This window comes from Zalophus californianus, chromosome 7 (assembly GCF_009762305.2).
Source record: "Zalophus californianus isolate mZalCal1 chromosome 7, mZalCal1.pri.v2, whole genome shotgun sequence".
NCBI lineage: Eukaryota > Metazoa > Chordata > Mammalia > Carnivora > Otariidae > Zalophus > Zalophus californianus.
Window position 1 is genome coordinate 15,473,045 of NC_045601.1, and position 14,925 is coordinate 15,487,969.

At 42.1% G+C, this 14,925-nt stretch overlaps 1 protein-coding gene across 2 annotated transcripts in view; it reads right to left on the reverse strand.

Annotated features, from left to right (window-relative positions):
- Positions 1 to 1,058: 1,058 nt before the first annotated feature.
- Positions 1,059 to 14,925, reverse strand: part of CCDC170 (coiled-coil domain containing 170) — a 104,564-nt gene continuing 90,697 nt past the window's right edge. Inside the window, exons 11-12 of one of the 2 annotated variants that reach the window (XM_027601691.2) lie at positions 14,565 to 14,801; positions 1,059 to 2,121 (exon numbers count right to left, since the gene is read on the reverse strand). In XM_027601691.2, coding sequence (XP_027457492.2) covers positions 1,882 to 2,121; positions 14,565 to 14,801 — 477 coding nt within the window. In that variant the 3' untranslated portion in view covers positions 1,059 to 1,881. Of the gene's footprint in view, positions 2,122 to 9,903; positions 12,307 to 14,564; positions 14,802 to 14,925 lie in introns of those variants that run through there. The other variant, XM_027601692.2, reaches the window with a different exon arrangement.

Genomic DNA, 14,925 nt, shown 5'->3' on the forward strand with positions numbered 1-14,925 from the left:
TTGTTTATGCATCAGGTTAGTCTATTTTATTTACAATAATGACCAACATCTGAGCCCCTACCATAGAACAGGCAATCGCTGGTGGGGATGCAAAATGGTACAACTCCTTGGGAAGACAGATTGGCTGTTTCTTTCAAAACTAAATATGCTCTTACCATACGAGCCAGCAACTATGATTCTTAGTATTTACCTGAAGGATTTGAAAACATGTCCACATGAAAACCTGCACCCAGATGTTCATGGCACCATTATTCATAACTGCCAAAACGTGGAGCAACCAAGATGCTCTATGAGTAGGTGAATGGATAAATAAACTGTGGTAATCCAGACAAGGGAATATTATTCAGTGCTAAAAAGAAATGAGCCTACCAAGTCATCAAAAGACATGGAAAAATCTTAAATGCATATTTCTAAGTGTAAGAAGCCAATCTGGAAAGGATACATACCATATGATTCCAATTGTATGACATTCTGGAAAAAAACGAAACTATGGAGACAGTAAAAAAAAAAGATCAATTGTTTTCAGGGGTTGAGGGGAGGGAGAGATTAACAGGTGGAGCATGGAGGATTTGTAGTGCAGTGAAACTACTCTGTATGCTACTAAAATGATGGGTATGCGTCATTATGCATCTGTCAAAACTCCATAGAATGTACAAAAGCAAGAGAGAACCCTAATGTAAGCTATGGACTTGGGTGATAATGGTGTGCCAATGTTGGTTCATTGATTATAACAAATGTACCACTCTGGAGGGGAGATTTTGATAGTCAGGGAGGCTGGGCAAGGCGGGGCAGGAGAGGGGAGGAGAGAGTATGTGAGAAATCTCTATAACTTCCACTCAGTTTTGCTGTGAACCTAAAACTCCTCCAAAAAGTAAAGTCTATTTTAAAAAAAACTGTTTATTCAAAAATTTTTTTTTTAATTTATTCTATCCTAGTCAAGGATTAAATGTATTTTTCCCCTAAGGATTTATAATCCTTTCCATTGTCCAAACCACTCAGTTCATTTCAGCTAAATACAATGAATAAGAGCAGTTCCAGAAAGGGAATCTGAGTCATTGAGACCAGTAGCGTTCAGTGCATGTACCTGAGTCGGCCCATGTAGCAAGATTAAGTCGCATGTCACATCTCTTCAGCAGCCACAGCACAAACAAGCTCTCATCGCTTCAAATCCAAGAACGCCCAATATTATTTAGTCAACTTTTTAGAGCTCTCTGGAAATGACTGAGTCCTTACTCTACTCTTCTTACTAACCACATGTTTTGGAAGAACACCATTAGGGTGCAATTGGCACTGATATTTTCCAAATAAAACATTTATTTCTGAAAGTATAAATTGTCTTATTTTTCTGTTGTAAGCACTGGTTTTGTTGGCAAATGGAAATATGAGTTGCAATTATTGTGGCAAGGCAGTTGGAGTGCCTGTGGGTTTTTTTCACAGCCACAGTGATGTCTTTCCCATCAAGCAGGAGTCCTGGCAACTCCCCAGGTACCTTCTGATAGATTTCTTGGCAATAGGACATGGGTCCAGGATGCAAATGTGCCACTTTAAGTTCTTTGAAAACTCTTCTCTTTCTCCATAGCCATGCATTTGCCATTGGGATGATAGTATTCGTGCTGTATTTTTATGACTACAGGTTTGGCAAACAGTCATCTTTCACAGCATTATGCATACATCACAGAGGATGTTTCAATCATCTATTGCTGCATAACGAACCAGTCTCCAAAAATCAGTGGCTTGAGACAATACTGATGCTATTTCTCATGATTTTGTGGGTTGTCTAGGAACTCCTTCTGTTCATTACTGGAGTCTACCATGTAGTTGCATTCAGCCGAAAGATTGGCTCAGGGTTGGACCCAACCAGAACACTGGGATGGCTTTGCTTCACTCTCCACGTGATCTTAGTATCTCTCTCCAAAAGACCAGCCAGATCTGGTCTTTCTTGCATGGCATCTGAGTTTCAAGAGGGCAAACCCCAGTGTGTAAGTGCTCATCAAACTTCTGTTTACACCATCCCTGCTGATGTCCCATTGTCCAAAGCAAGTCACATGGCCAAGCCCAAGGACTATACAAGGGCATCAATACTGGGAGGTGTGATTCATTGGTGGCCATCCATGTATCATTCTACGCAGAGGGAGGAAAAAATAATTATCTGATTGAACGGATTTAGTTTAGGAACAAAGGCATTAAATATGAAAACATAATGATTGGATATATAAGGGCTTAATATCAGTAATAACTAATATGTAAATGGACAGTTATGACACACCAGGCACTGGACTAAACATTTCACATTTATTATTCCACTTTACCCTCATACCAACTGTACAAGATTGGTACCATTACAAATCCTCATTTTATGGACAACAGAACCAATGCCCAGAAATGGAAACAAGCAGTAAAAGGTAGGGTTCAGGGTGAGAGTCCAATGAGTACAACTCCAAAGTTCATGCTCTTTACCCCCGTATTTTCATACTTCTAAACAGATGGTATAGAGGTCCCCACTGTAGTGACAGTGGCATGTCTTTCAAAATTCACCTTCAACATTAAACTGAAGTCAATCATCCTAAGTCCCAAACTAGTGAGTCAGAATGGCCTCCTGTCAGCAAAGCTCTCTGCTGAGCAGACTTCTTTTCTGCTTGTCCAATTCACCTAGATTTCTGGCTAATACACAGGCCCAGAGACAATTCCCTCTCATTTAAGGTAGAACACAACCTGGCCAGCCACCTGCCCCCCTTTCAGAGCCTGGCAACAGGCTCCTCTGTGGAGGAGGCAGAATAGCCCAGGAGGAAAACCACTGGTTAGACCACCCAGAGAATGATCTGACACCAGTCACTTAACCTCCCTTAGACTGTTTCTTCAGCTTTAAAAAGAGGCTAATAACAGTGTCTGCCTCAGAGAGTATAGGGGAAGATTAAATTAGATAAAGCTTACAGGGAGCTCAACTGCAGCCTCTAGTACATAAATAAATGGTAACTATTGTTACTAAGATTAAGTGCTTTCCAGAACTTCTTTGGAAGCTGCCTTTTCCTTGCCAGTCATATACTTTGAGAAAAGCATCCCAGGGGCTTTATCATCTCTGTGGAGGACCTTCTAAGGACAATCAGCAGAACCATGTAGACTCTGTGTCAGCTTATTCATAAGAAATAATCAAAGAAAAGTTTTAAAGAAGCTATTTGACTTGGCCAGGAAAAAAAAAAAGGCAACGTGATTCTCCAAAGTATGTGAACCATGTTTCCCAAAGTCATTTATTATATATCCTGTCCGTTTGTATGTCAGCTTAACCTCTGTACTGAGGATAATAAAATCAAATCACATGGGTGAGGAATCACATTCAAATGCATTCGTTTAAATCTAACATTTTACTTAATTTTACGTATTCTTGCTAAAAGAAGAAAAATTCAAAAATAAATACTGAGTTAAGAGTCTTTTGTTTAAAGACACATAAACACTTGTAGATATTCTTTTTTCATGCATTTTACAAGGTTAGCATTCCTCACATTGCTCCAACCGTGCACAACTGGAGTTCCCCATGTTCAACCTCTGTTGCACCAAAATGGAGGTGCCTAGGGAAGTATTTTACGTCACGCACAAACTCTTCCAGTCCCTTTCAACACCACCACAAGCAAAAGGAAGCTACGGAAGATATGAAACCAGAATAATGCCCACAATTCCCTGTTCCTTACAGAAATCGAGGTCCCCTAAAGAGTGAAGGGTGGTTTAGGAAACTTTTAAATAAAATGGGAAACTTAAGTATCCACTCAAATGTCTCTTTGTCTAAAACAGGAAAATTTCAGTCTTCTCAATAAAGTCTGTTTTGAGTATTTTTTTCACTTCCACACACCTGGAACAAATATGAAAGCAATAGAGACATCCTGGTACAGGAAAGAAAAGCAAGAGCTCAGTCTGCCAGAACTAAGTACAAGCTCCACATTCTTGCACTTGCTAGTTTAATGACCAAGAGTGAGCCCCATCATCTGTAAAAATGAGAGCCATAATTCCTCCTTTAAGAATTAATGTGAGGATTACATGAGTCATTGTAGATGAAAATGCTTGGTACACCAGTTGGCACAGAATAGGCATTTGTTAAATGTTTATTTTGTTCTGCCTTCTCAATACGCTTTTCTTTCTTAACACCAATTACCTTCAAACCTACAGCATATTAGGAAAAAGGTCGCTATGAAAACCTTAGTCATTGGCAAATATAAGCTTTTACCTAAAAGCTCTACATTAAGAGATTAAATTCTTTGCAAACCATAACAGCAAAATTAACAGCCTCCTTCCAAATGTGGGGCAGGTGAACTAATCATACGGTTCACATTCAACATACACCATCATGCTTTTAAAATGAATCATGAGATTTTACGCCTATGTGCATAATCAGAAACTTAATTAAAGCCAACTAATATTTTTTAGGAGTACAACAGTTGATGCACAAGTGCATTTGCTGCCAAGATGACCTTGTGAGCTTCATCCATCCTCTACCAAAAAAAGCCCAAGATACCAATCACCCTTTCTCTCATTTTTTCCAGGTATGGGTCCAGTGGATGATTAGCACACAGAGCTATTGCAATGCTCTCATTTACAGAAGGAGAGACAGCTGCTGGAAGGACTGGAACCCATTCTCCTGATTCTCAGTCCACTGCACACTATGTCGTATCACTAAGTCCCTCTACGAGCAGCCTTCAATCCTTTTTGTTAACTTAGGGGCAGGAGAGGGAACATTGTTGATTGGCACCCAATATCCACTCCTCCCTTCTTGTGATCCAGTATTTTTTTTCCAAACTGCTAGTTGCCATCCACTAGTCTGTCATGAAACCAACTTAGGGGGTCAAGACTAACATTTCTTAATGGAGTGGCATAGCCTAGAGTAGCACTGAATTGCACAGCAAAGACTAGAATAGAATCTATCAGGGCATCCCATTGTCTTATGAATCTTTTATCTCAGGTAGACGTGAATGTGACTGTGTGTATGGGTGAGTTGAATTTTAGAGTTCATCAAATAGTTTGAAAAACATCGTTCTGGCATGCCTTTCTGTACCTCTGACATTGAGAAGCTGAATACTATGTTTCCCAGAATCCCTCCAGAAAAGATTCCAGGTGCAATTTGGGTTTTGCCAGTTAGATGCCCGAGTGTGAGATCTGGAAGATGACAGTGGTCACACCTCTACTCCACAGCTATTTCTGTTGGCAAGCAACGTGATGGACACTTGTGGTTTTCTGTGGCATCAGTGGCAGAAGACCCAGCATGTATGCTGGGTCACAAGATGTTTGGATTCTGGGAGGCAAGCACAAGGCATCCATTTCCTACTGGCCCAGATGGCAGCAGGAAATAGAGTTAGCAGCAGGAGGGGAGGCACAGTAAAAGTGGTAGCTTCCAGATCTTGGTAGTATCAATGATATTCTGGATCTTCTGGCTTTCTGACTACAGAAGTAGCAGCAGCAATCTTGGTGGTTTCATTCTATGGTGTGCCTTTGGGAATCGCTATGGAAAACTCAACCTCAAGTCTGTTCTTCAGCCCTCACATGATTCTGCAAGCCACTTAATACCCTATAATAAATCCTTTCTTGGTTAAGCTACTTGGAGTAGTGTCTCTTCTGTACTCCACTCTGCTAAAACTAACAGGAAATGTAAAAATAGAATAAAATCTTCTTTTGGTACCCAACACTATACTAGAACCTAATTATGTATCTCGACAGAGAATTCTGAAAAGAAGGAAAAAGCCAAATCGTTTAAGTCATAGATATTTGGGGGGTTTTTTCGTTGTTGTTCTGGTTTTTGTGGGTCCTATCTCACCAAGCGATCAATAAACACTTGTTCATTGATAAAACACATGATGGAAAAACACCAAATGGCTTCATACTTTCATAACTAGTTGCAAGGAGAATGAATGAATCTAAGGTCGGACAGACCTAAGACCCTAAAAAAAGGGTCCTGGAAAGACCCTGAGATGGGAATTTGGAGGCAGGGGTTTGTTGAATTGCACACTTAGAACAAAACCTGTAAGAAAGTAAGAAAACAAGACTGGGCAGAGGAAGCAGTTGAAGTGTGATGAAGTTGCCACAGAGGCCTTGGCTGATTTGGGGGCGGGGGCGGTAAAATGGGTGGGGGGTGTAGTTCTGAATCTGACATGACCCTTCAGATTGGTCCTGAATTAAAGAAAGAAGGTCAGGTCTTTGTACCCCCCCACACTGACCAGTCACTAGACACAAACTGCCTTAGGGTAAAGTCTGTGACCCAGGATGAGGTAGCTCCCTTCAGCCAAGGGCAAGTCCTTGCCAGGAACTCAGCTATGGGTTGTCAAGAGCCAACAGCTCTGGGCAGCTGAAGAAGGAGTGCTTCAGTCCTAGACGGGGGCCTGGGTGGTAAATCACAGCAACTGCTCAGAACCCAGAGAAGTCTGAGTGAGTGAGAGATAATGAGGTATAAACTATTGTGGTGTTCATGTGGAAGAAAGAGTAGATAGATGAGGGAGAATACAGGAGGTAGTGCAGACACCAGCTGTGGGAAGAGGGACAGGGACAAGTCAGAGTTCCCTCCCTAAACCCTGCCTTGGACACTTGAGCAGATGCCAGGCCATTGGCTGAGGAAGGAAGCCCAGGAGAGAAGTAGGTTATCGGCAAGAAGAGGATGGAGGCAGAAATTATAAATTCAATGTTGCCTATGTTGAGTGTGAGATACCTGTAGGATATAACAACATTCACTGAGCACTTGCGACGTCCATGTTCTAAGCTACGCACCTTATATACATCAACTCATTGAATCCTTATATAGGTATTCTTCTATGAGGAAACTAGTCTTGTTATTCCTATTCTTGTCCTGAAGCACATGGGTTTTCAAAGTGGTAAATCACCTGGCCCAAGTCACTCAGCAGAGCTTATATTTGAACCCAAGTCTCTTTTGCTCAGTTCCTACAGGGGTCCTCTCCACACCTTCCTACAGATGAAAAGAAGGGCAGGAATCTGATCTAGAGAGAGAATGGTTGGCATCATCATTGCATAGATGATAATTAAAGCCACAAGATTAGGTGAAACTAGTTAGCGATATTTACAATAGCAGTATTATTTGCTAACATGTGCCAAGTATTCCCCATGTGCCAGGATATCTTCTAAATGCTCTACGTTATTTAAACCTAAGCAATCTTGTAAGATGAGGCCTAGGCTCCCAGGGCTGCGTTAACGAAGTTCCACAAACCTCATGGTTTACACAAATGTTTTGTCACACAGTTCTGGAAGCCAGGCGTCTGAGATACCAGCTGAAGCAGTAGAAGCAGAGACAGAGGGAAGTTGAGTTTTCATGGCATCAAAGGAAACCAGGATGCATGGGACAAGCAAGAGCACCTAGCCGTGAGAGCCACACTGGATCCTGCATTTGGCACTCTAGTTGTTGGACCATCGACTACATTCTGGTTTCTGAGATGTATGATTGTTCCTCACTGAGTTCTGGCGGTGAGGTCAAGATTCCCACCCACGCTCATATTCACACTTATCGTTACATTAAACGCTCATTTCACTTCTGTTTCTTATAACCTTAAACTAATCCGACTCAAGCACCCAGAGAGGGAGAGGGAAAGAAATGGATTGAATGCCACATCATGGAAGCTAATGCAAAAGAATGATTTGAGAAGGAAATGGTCAATTGTATTACATGTTACAGAAAGATCAAGCAAAACAAGGACTTTAAAACTAACAGGTTTGCTAACAAAAAAATGCGAGAGCTGGGTGAGTGGCAACAGAAGCCAGGCTGCCGCGGATGATGACGGAAATGGGAGGTAAGACCAGAAAGACAGCCATAGAAACCACACTTTCAAGTGGCTCGACTGTGAAGAAAGAGAGGGAAGTGAGGCCCTACCCAGAAGCTGTTGCAGAGTAGAAGGACTGATTTAAGATGAACACATTTGAATGCAGAGGGAAAGGAGCCATATGAACATGAGGTTGAAGAGAGGACAACTGAAGGGATGAAGTTGCTTGGATGCAAGCGGCCGGGGGCAGGAAAGAGTCCAAAGCAGGAAGAGGGAAGGAGGCAATGAGGGGTGTGCACACATAGCAGGCTATTTTAGGATCTGATATTGAAGATATTTCCTGTAATGGCTTCTATTTTGTGGGTGAAATAGGAGACAAGATTATCTGCTGACGGTGAAGAAAGAGACAGGTTAAGAGCCTTGAGGAAGAGAAGATTTTCGTGAGTCATTTCAGAAAATGGCAGTGAGCTCTAAGTGGAACGCTGTGGAGGATTACCAGTTAGTACAGAGGGCTCGGGTGAGACCAAAAGACCTGAGTTTGGCATGCCCACCTGTGATTCCCTCCAGTCTCATCGGGTGGGGCAGGAAAAGCAGCAGAAACATTGTTAGTTGGGATTAATTGAAACCTGAGGGGAGAGGGGCAAGGGCACAAGGAGTTCAAGGTGTTGGGAAAAGAATGATTGAAGAAAGGAACCAGAGGATCTCTGCTGACCCCAGATGCCAAGGCTAGTAGGGAGAAAAACAGGAGAACCAAGGAGACTCAAAGAACAACTGTGTGGGGGTAAGAGATGGAGGTCTGCAATGGTAAGAGTTTATGGAGATTTGAAGATTTCAGAGGTGGAGAAATTGTAGGTGATTAGAAGACTCTAAATTGGACCATGTGTCATAGACCTGTGTTGTGTGCCTGTCCAGCTTCTCTTCTTTTGGGGAGTTTTCCTTCTGTCATTACATGTGCTTTTGGTTGAACAGATCACCCTGGAACCTCACCCCATCCCACCTCTGCTACAGGAGTTGGCATGGGATGATGCAGGCCAATGAGTTCATCCCCTGCCTAAAGTGCTTGGTTGAGGGATGAGTACATGACCAAGAAGAGATGATCAGACTCTTCTTTCCTGACATTCTTTCCCTGAATGTTGGAGGCAGAGTCTCTCATTTTCTCAGCTATGAGTTGTAAAGATCACGTAGCTGCTTGTGGCCATCTTTCCAGCAGCATGGAGGAACCACCTCCAGAAGGAGAAAATGAGACCAACATGCAAAGACAAGCAAATTAAGGAGAAATGAAAGACGGGTAGAAGCGAGAAGAATCCAAGTAACAATTTTAAATCACTGGATCTAACCATGCTGAAGCTAGTCTACCCTAAATCTTTCAAATGAGCCCCCCCCCACCACCAAATTCTCTTTGGGTGAAGTTCGTCTAAATATAATTTTTTAAAGATTTTATTTATTTATTTTTGAGAGAGAGAGCACAAATGGGGTGTGGGGGAGGAGCAGAGAGAGAAGCAGACTTCCCACTGAGCAGGGTGCCTGATGCAGGACTCGATCCCAAGACTCTGGAATCATGACCTGTGCTGAAGGCAGATGCTTAACCAACTGAGCCACCCAGGCACCCCAACTGAAGGTAGTCTAAATTGAATTACTATAAACTGCAATCTAAGGTTTAAGTAGCTGAAACTAAAGGAGGTAAATGTATGGGGGTCAAGAAGGCCAAGAAACTAAAGATAGGGTGTTGTATGAGTTTTCCTTATGGGCACTAAAGTCATCCAAGATGAAGGCAGTACTTAACAGGGTGGAGAAGACGCCTATGAACCATCTGCAATAGTCTTAAGTAGGAAGAACAGACAGGATGTTAGTAGGTAACTGCAATGAAGACCAGAAGAAAGTTATGTATCTGTTAATAGGAGCCTCAAAGGAGCGATGGTTTTTATACAAAGGTGCAGGCATAAAGGTGTGGAGGCTGCATAGGGGAGAGAGAAGCATCCAGACCCCACTTACTGATGAGAAGCTAAGTGGAGTTGTGCAATAATGTGGATAAGATTGTTACTGCATAGAGCGGGCAGAGCCTTCCCGATCCAAGGTTATATAACCATGAAATGCTTCCCAGTGAAGAATAAACTCCACTTCTAAGTCCTAAGTATTATTACAATATAAATAATGGAGACACCATTTAACCACTTTTCAGCCCATCACCTCTTGACCTTGAATCACTCACGTTTATCAGTAAGACAAAACTACAAGGTAGAACTGAAAATTTAGATGGCTCAGGCTTCTTTTTTCTTCCTAATTGAGATGTTTTATGCATACATTTAAATGTCTCAATGACCAGAATAATAATCTCAAAGGTAATTATCATTCAAGTGTATTTGGTAGAAGAGTTGGTATTAAATATTTTAAAGGCCTATTTAGAAAATCTCATCAATCTAACACATTTTATTGGACAACATAAAATATACATGGGTATTATGGAAGAACAAAAATCTAACACAAAAATGTGAGCCTGGGTTGCCAATTCTAGAATGAATGCCACAGAGGGAAAGCTAACGATCAACTGGCATTTCAACAAGGAGAGAAATGGCTTTATTAAGGGATTTCAATTTGTCCGAATGACAAATAGTTACTGTGTCTATGGACTATATATATAAACAGAACTTCTTTTTCTTATGCGTGTGTAGTCTTTCCACCAGAAATGGAAACATATTATTATGCCAGTTCATGGTTTTAAAGTGATGCTGTTAAAAGTATCTCTGAATAGCGTCGAAAATGAAATTTACAGAGAAAATAAGTGAAGTTCATTAAAGATTGTATTTGGAGAATGAAAACAGAGGGAAGGTATAAAAACAATTCCTCCATCTCTAAACACCCTCCACCTTTCCATGGCATGGATGAAACACAGCCACTCAGCAATTCAGTCCTCTAGAGACCCAACCGGTAAAGTCGCCTCTACCTCTCTGGGTGAGTGTGGGTCCAGACCAGTAGCCATTGCATCTTTGGAGTGGGGTGGCGGGGAGGGATCTCCAGAGACCACAGGCCTTCTGCTGGGAAAATACAAGGCCAAGTCTCCTGCCTGTTGCAGCCCTAGCTCATGTCCTCAGTCATGGCTGTGCAGGTATATTTAATCAGTCACAAATGCTACTTCATACTGTCCTTGCACGGGAGGGAGAAAGCCAGGCAACCCTGACCATTCCCCAGGGGACATCCTTAGTCATTCTCCCTCTGTGTGATCTGTCATCCAGCCTCTAAGTGTCAAACTCCTTTTCTTTCCTCTAGAATTTACTTTTTCTCTTAATATTTGAGTGTAATCTATTTCCCCCCTCCTTTAATTAGGCACCAATGCTTTTTTTCAGACATACTTTCATATGGCGAAAATAAGATAATCACCCAAAAAAGTAAAAGTTTTTCTCAATAAAGCTAAGAATATGGTTTCCTGAAAAATACTTGTGAAATAGAAATTTAAAAAGAAGGCAGAAAGGGATGGGAATTTGTAATAAAACCCTGATCCTAAAAAAGTACTCTTGTTGTCAGTACACGTGATATATTGGTGAGTAAACCTGGGCAGGATTTCTTCATCTTATAGGTTTCACATTAAAGGTTTCACTTTTAAAGGACTGAGACCAACCCTGTTCAAACATGAAAAATTACCACCAAATATAATCTGGCAGCAACATTTAAAACCGGTTGGCTTCTCATAGGACCTCAGACCTATGTATGTTTTATCCAAATAATTAGTTGTAATGCTTTTTAAAGAAATCATATGCATGACACTCATGAATCTCAGTCACTTTTTGGACTTGATTGAATGTATGAATGTTTGCCTTCCTTTATGGGGGCAATTTTCACCAGGATCACAGGATTTCAGGAGAAACTGGAGGAGAATAGAGTAGCAGAGAAGGCACAGCCTTTGATCAAGGGCCAACGTGGTAAGGCTGCTGGTTCAATCACTAACCAACTACAATCTTGGGTAGGTAACACCCTCTCTGAGCCCCAGAGAGGTTGTAAAATAAAACATTAAAGCTTCTCCACGTGACCATTATGAGAATTAAATTGGGTAGTAAAGCCCCTGACTCATAAAAAAAGAATCCCATAAATGCTAATCCCCTACCGCCCATTGCCCATTCTAGATATGCAATCTACTGGACTTCTTCTGGGTCCCAAAGTGCTAGCAAATAAAATAACAGCTGTTCTTAGTGTCAAACATTAACCTACAGCTGGCACCTCTGAGATCCTTTTTTGCAAATGATGGATTTGCACGCGCGCGGTCATCGAACTACATGGTATTCACACACTGATCAATGTCAAAGGCTTGGGGAATTTGTGAAATTGACAGTTGTGTCCCATCTCTTAGCTCCACCTCCCCCAAGAGAGATGGTATTCAATGAAGGAGTTTTAAGTGACTCTGTGGGTGCCTATCTCCCCCGGGCGTCACATCTTTGAGGCAGGCACAGGTGACAAAGTGATGCTGATGTGAATGGATCAGTCTTTCAAGACATTTGATGATTTCATAGTCTGGAAGCGCAAGACTGGTCATGTTCAAGCCCAGCATCTGGGAAACCACCTCCCTGAAGTCCACCAGCTGTAATATCAAACACACACACGAAGGGTGAGAACAAAATGTATCAACTACTGCTAGTCCAAATGCAACCAAACAAACAAACAAAAAAAAACCCGTGGAAAGCCCAGGTGTGCATGAGGTAGGCAAATCACTTCCTGTCTTTAACGTCAGTCCTCTCGCTTATAAAACAGAAAGGTGCCATCTACTAAATTACCTCTAACATGCTTTCATCCCCAACTTTCGGTGATTTCATAACCTCTTTTCTGATGAGTCAATTAGTGTGGCATTGGCTATGAAGTGAAGAATCTCAGTAGGCAACCATGAATGAGACCCTGACCTAAGACTCCGTGTTCTCACTTCCCAGTGGGAATAACCATACACCTACTTCTCAGAGCTGCTCTGAAATTTGGATCCAATGAGACAATGACTGTGTATGTGTTCCATATACTAAGAAGTGCTTTACAAAGGTGTGGTTGTACCCATGGGTGATAAGTACTTACCCACTGGAATTTTAACTGGGCATGGAAACTTTTTTTTTTAAGATTTTAGATTTAAAATTTAAGATTATTTATTGGGCGCCTGGGTGGCTCAGTTGGTTAAGCAACTGCCTTCGGCTCAGGTCATGATCCTGGAGTCCCGGGATCGAGTCCCACATCGGGCTCCCTGCTCAGCAGGGAGTCTGCTTCTCCCTCTGATCCTCTCCCCTCTCATGCTCTCTCTCTATCTCATTCTCTCTCTCAAATAAATAAATAAACATCTTAAAAAAATAAATCTATAAAAAAAAGATTTTATTTATTTATTTATTTGAGAGAGAGAGAGAGAGAGAGAGTGTGTGTGTGTGATGGGGGTTGCTGAGGGAGAGGGAGAGAGAATCTCAAGCAGACTCCATGCTGATCGTGGAGCCCAACGTGGGGCTCGATCTCACGACCCTGAGATCATGACCTGAGCCGAAACCAAGAGTCGGGCACTTACCTGACTGAGCCACCCATGTGCCCCTGGGCATGGAAACTCTTAAGCTAAAGGAAGAACAAAGGGCAAGAAAGTATGAGCTGATAAAAACAAGAAGGACTGCTAAAAAAATGACCAGATCACATCACATGACAGCCTCCTTCACAACCCATAACGGCCTCCTTCACAACCCATAACGGCAGACTCTCTGGGACTACTCTCTGTCCATCACAATAGGAAAAATGGAGAGGTGGGGAGGTTGAAGACCATGGATGCAAATGTGCCTCAGACCCCTTAAATTCTCGTGCGCTGGTTGCTGTGATTCTGCGCTAGAGCAGAAGCAGGTAAGTCAGGGCTATCTGGGAAACCCCTTGCTAGAAGTACCTTCCATTTTGGAAAGATGTGACCCAATAGACATTGCCTCCAGGAAGAGTGCCTTCCAAACATTCTCACCCTGTCTTCCTTCACTTCCCAACCTCCTTCCCATGCTGAGTCCAGTTTAGGGGAACACAACACTCTCTCCAGCCTAGTGTCCCTGATGAAAAAGTTCCCCTCAAAGTTTTCTCGCCTTTCACATATGGTCAAGGCTCTTCATTCCTGAGAGGTTTCCCTCTGAGAACACATACTTTATAGTTTGGCCTTCCTCAACGCTGCCTGACACATGAGCCAAAGCAGAGGCAGCCGAAGAGGAAAAAAAAAAAAGAAAATCCTAAGATCAGAGTCCACTCTCTGCCCTTTTGAGCTTCAGCAAGAGAGGGAGATGAAAGCCAAAAGCAATGGGGGTCAGGCTGCCCGGGGCAGTTTCTTTATGCTTGACCTCCTGATGTGCTCACCAGATAAAACTCTCCTCCTTACAACCAGTCAGCAAGTGAGTACGGTTTATGGCTTACATCTGGGCAAGGTTGACCATCGAGTCTGGGTGCCACTGTTTGAGAGTTGGGACAGTTTCCTGACACTGATCTCTGCTGAAGATAAGCTTTCCCTCCTGAGGTTGAAGCCTGGGATGATGCAAACTTCAGAGGCAATCAGTGAACATAATCAAAACCTCTCCACAACCAGAACCTGGCTTTCCACAGCCTTTCCACTGCTTTGATGAGAAGGTCTTTTTCTTTCCTACGATTCGTGCCATCAAACTGTGAATTATTTTTCTTAGCAGAGTAAATCATAATGGTCATTTTAATTCCAGAAAGATGTTAGAGGGCAAGCAGATACATTGAAACGATAAAGAAAGCTTTGTAAATTGTTTTTGAAGAAACGTATGAAAAATTATCAAGCTTTCGAATTGTCCCATCTTTTCCTAAACAAGATTTCACCCCCAGATTTCTACCCACCTGCTTTTCTCTTGTTTCTGCTTCTTCCAGACATTTTTTTAGTGTCTTCATTTCGTTGGTTACCACTTCCATTATCTTCCTGGCCCCCTCTTTATCCTCCTGAGTCTCAAGCTCTGCAGTACCCAGTTCTGACTTGACAGACATTAGCTTTTTCTCAGCTTTCTCCTTCATCTTCTCAAGTTTGTCTTTGGACTTATTTAGGTCTTCGGTGGCTTTGGTCTGTTCCAAAGTTTTAATCTATGAAGTCAAGAGAACGCTAATAATTTCTTTCGTATTTGTTCTGGACAATTGTATTAACAAGATAAACTAGAAGTCAATGAAATTCACTTAATAACTTTTTTATAAATAAAGAATGGAATCC